The 4,046-nt window shown below is 30.5% G+C and overlaps 1 protein-coding gene across 1 annotated transcript; it reads left to right on the top strand.

Annotated features, from left to right (window-relative positions):
- Positions 1-1,174: 1,174 nt before the first annotated feature.
- LOC136087065 (uncharacterized) lies at positions 1,175-2,546 on the top strand. The gene is made up of 3 exons (XM_065809571.1): positions 1,175-1,274; positions 1,489-1,778; positions 1,863-2,546. Exons 1-3 carry the CDS (start codon positions 1,175-1,177, stop codon positions 2,544-2,546), a joined length of 1,074 nt encoding a protein of 357 aa, XP_065665643.1.
- Positions 2,547-4,046: the final 1,500 nt, after the last annotated feature.

A 4,046-nucleotide genomic window follows, 5' to 3' on the forward strand; every position in this document is an offset into this window, starting at 1 on the left:
CAAATTCTCCCTGCATGAAAGATGGGGTGTGCACGAAAAACTATCCTAAAGAATTTAATGTTGACACAGTAGCAGTTCATAATGGTTATCCGCGCTATAGACGTCGTGATAATGGTTTGTTTATCAATATTAAAGGTAACAATGTAGATAACCGCTGGGTGGTACCTTACAACCCATGGTTATCAAAGAAATATCAAGCTCACAATAATGTTGAAGCTTGCATGTCTGTTAAAGCTATTAAATATTTGTACAAATACATATATAAGGGTCACGACTGTGCCAATATTTTAATAAATGAACAAATTAATCATGATGAAGTAAACACTTTTTTAGATTGTCGTTATGTTAGTGCACCTGAAGCATTGTGGCTAATTTTCGAGTATCCAATAAGTCATATGTCACACGCTATTATACGCTTTAAAGTTCATCTACCTGAAAATCAATTAGTGTATTTTAGAGAAGGAGCAGAACAAATGGCTTTAGATCGTGCTGCTCAACGTGATACGCACCTAACGGTATGGTTTAAGTTAAATACTGAAAATGAAAGAGTACATTGCTATTCGTATGTAGACATTCCTTATTACTTTATATTTGATGATAAACATTGTAAATGGAAGGTTAGATAAAGGGGTGGTAATAAGGTGATAGTAAGAATGTATAAAGTTAATCCAACTGGAGAATTATTTTTTCTAAGACTGTTACTTTTGCAGGCAAAAGGTGCAACATCTTGGGAAGATGTGCGTACTGTTAATGGTATTGTTCTTGAACGTTTCGTGAAGTATGTGTTTTAAAAGCTTTGTTGCGAGACGATACTGAATGGCAGAATACGCTTTCTGAGGCAGTTTTAACGCATATGTCAAAGCAAATTAGACAGTTTTTTTCAATAATTTTGACCTTTTGTGAACCTGACAATCCTTTACATCTCTGGGATACATACAAAGCTTTTATAATGAAAGATTTCATTCACCGCTCAGTCCCACTTCTAATAGCTGAACAAGCTACTCTTCGTCAAGTTGAAAAGATCATTAATCAAAGTGGTAAAACACTGGCTAATTACAATCTGCCTGTTATTAATAAGTTTATAGGTTTAAATCCAGAAAATTTTGATGAAATGTTCAACAATTTATTGACGAAGCCAATGAAATGAGACTGTTGCTTAATGTCAATTAATTAAATGTATATCCTTGCTGCACTGAATGAGCAACCAAGTGTAGAAAATCAACACTCTAGAATGTTTTTCATGGATGAACCAGCTGGTAGTGGAAAAACTTTACGTATAATTATTTGGTTGCTGAAACCATAAGTAGGGGCTTGAAATCTGCTACAGCTGTATGGACTGGCATAGCAGCAACTCTTCTTACAAATGAATCTACATTGCATGGCTTATTCAAACTTCCTGTTCTAATATTGGATAATAGAACATGTAATATAACTCCTAACTCTATACACGGGCATTTTTTAAGTCAAGTTACTTTTTTTTTCCTGAAGCATCCTTGATACCTAAACATGCCTTAAATGCAATTGATAGGTTGTTAAAAGATATTTGCAACAATAACTTTCCGTTCGGAGGAAAAGACATTCTTTTTGGTGGTGACTTTAGGCAAATTCTGCCTGTTGTGAAAAGAGGACAACCAGCTGAAGTAGTTGAATCATGTATAAAATGTTCTTTACAGTCGCAATGGGTGCAGAAGTTTGCATTAACTCAAAATATGAGAGTACAAGATGGGGAAGTTGAGTTATCACAATGGCTACTAAAACTTAGGAATGGAACAACACCTGTTAAAGAGGAGGATCCATTTAAAGGATGCATTGAAATACCAAATCAGTGCATTATTAGAGAAAATAAATCTATTTTTTAAAAGATTTTTGGAGATACTGAACAAAATGATTATTCTAAACGCGTGATTTTAACGCCAACTAATGTTGATTCATTATCAATCAATAAAGAAGTGCTTCAATGTCTGTCGGGTGAGGTCAAAATTTATTTAAGTGCTGATCAAATTGAGACTGATGACCTTAATGAAAGAAATAACTTTCCTGTTGAATTTTTAAACAGCTTAACTCCTTCAGGTATGCCACCTTATTGTTTAAAATTAAAAATTGGTTGTGCAATTATGCTACTTAGAAATTTAGGTCTCAAAGCTGGGTTATGCAATGGTACTCGTATGAAAGTTTGTGCTCTTCAAAATAGTTATATTGATGCAGAGGTTTTGACAGGTGTTTCTAGTGGTAAACGGGTTTTTGTTCCCCGAATTCAGTTGGCTCCATTAGATTCTAATTTACCTTTTGTTCTGAAACGTCGTCAGTTTCCTGTCAGATTGGCTTATTCAATGACAATTAATAAAAGTCAAGGTCAAACATTTGATAGAGTTGGGGTATATCTCAAAAGATCGTGTTTCTCTCATGGTCAACTATATGTTGCATGTTCAAGAACTAGAGCATTTAATAATTTCTTTTTCAAAATTGATAAACATCTCATTCAAGGTATGGTAGATGAAAAGTGCTACACAAATAATTTTATATTTTCTAATGTTCTTAATTTATAGTCTTTAGATTTTCGTTTTGAAAATTTACTGTTTGTAGGTTGTGAGCACATTTTATATGTATAACTTTATTTATTATTAAATATATCTGTCATTTAATATTGTTATAAAATGTGTTTATATGTGTTAAAATCTATACAACTAAAAACAAATAAAAAACTTATATACAACTATAAACAAATATAAAATCATATTTGTTTATAGTTGTATATATGTTTAAATTATGTTGTTTCCATGTTTTCAAAGTGATGTGACTTGGCATTATATTGAGCAAGATTGCTCAATATAATGCCTAGCCAAGCGTTGTACTTATAGCAGAGATGTGACTTGGCAGCATTTTGTGGCAGGCGGTGTTACTGCTTTAGAGTTAGGTTGTGTTGTTAAGCCTTTTTTAATTATTCTGGAAACAAATAATGTCTGTTAATGTTTAGCGAAATGTGGATGAGAGAGTATGTAACCTTGATCTTTAAATCTAGGGTACTTTTAATGTCCTAAATTTGAAGTAATTGAGTAACTAATATTGAATATAAAAACAAATATACTTTTATGTATTTATATGTTTAGTAAAAAGATAAATATAGTTAACTCTAAATTGGTTTTTTAATTTTGCTCTTCATATTTTAATTTGGTTTGTTATTTTCACTGGATTTTAGGATCAAAGATGAAAATATTCTATCATTATGTGTTATTGTTGTGATGTTTTGTGCTGATGGACAGCTTGACTTACCTATCCGTTGATGTCTATTGTTAAAAATGAATAATAGGTAGTTTCATTATTGGAACTTACTGCTTTTATTTATTTACTAAAAGCCTAGACAACATTTTGCTAAAAATGCAATTTATATCTAAATTTGATTTTTCTTTTTTAGTATTTTTAATCCTTTTGTACTTCGAAACAAATTTTATAGTTACATTTTCATTTCTTTTTTTTTTGTAATTATGTCGTCATAATTCCATTTGATTTTTATTTTTTTAGATTTACGATTGATGCATTTATATGATTTATAAAAAAACAACCTGATTTCCATTTATTGTAAATTTTTGTTAGTTAAAATGATATAAATAAGCAATTAGTTCAATTTTTTTTACATTTTCTCTATTTTATGCCTAATAATTTGTTGTACGTAACTTAGGGGATCTTTTTAAACGGGGATCGTAACTAAAAACAAACTAAAAACCTTTAAAAACATGGAGAATATTGTAGTTTTGCGCATTTGTCAAATATCGAGTTACTTAAATTTTATAACGTGCTTGACTAATTAATTAGCTTAGTTTACATTTGCAACATTCTTGAGGAAAGAAAGAAAAAATTCTTATATATGTAAATCATTGTTTTTCATTTTATTATTTTGGTAAAAGGTCTTCATCAAAAACTTGATTACTCTTAATAAAAAAACTCTATTCACCTTGCCATCATTAAGGCAAAAAGAGGGAAGGGACCTCTTTGTTAGTGTCAAAATATTTAAGAAAATTTAATTTTGAGTAACAAAAGGAATTGTTAGT

The sequence above is a fragment of the Hydra vulgaris genome, chromosome 11 (genome assembly GCF_038396675.1).
Source record: "Hydra vulgaris chromosome 11, alternate assembly HydraT2T_AEP".
Taxonomy (NCBI): Eukaryota; Metazoa; Cnidaria; class Hydrozoa; order Anthoathecata; family Hydridae; genus Hydra; species Hydra vulgaris.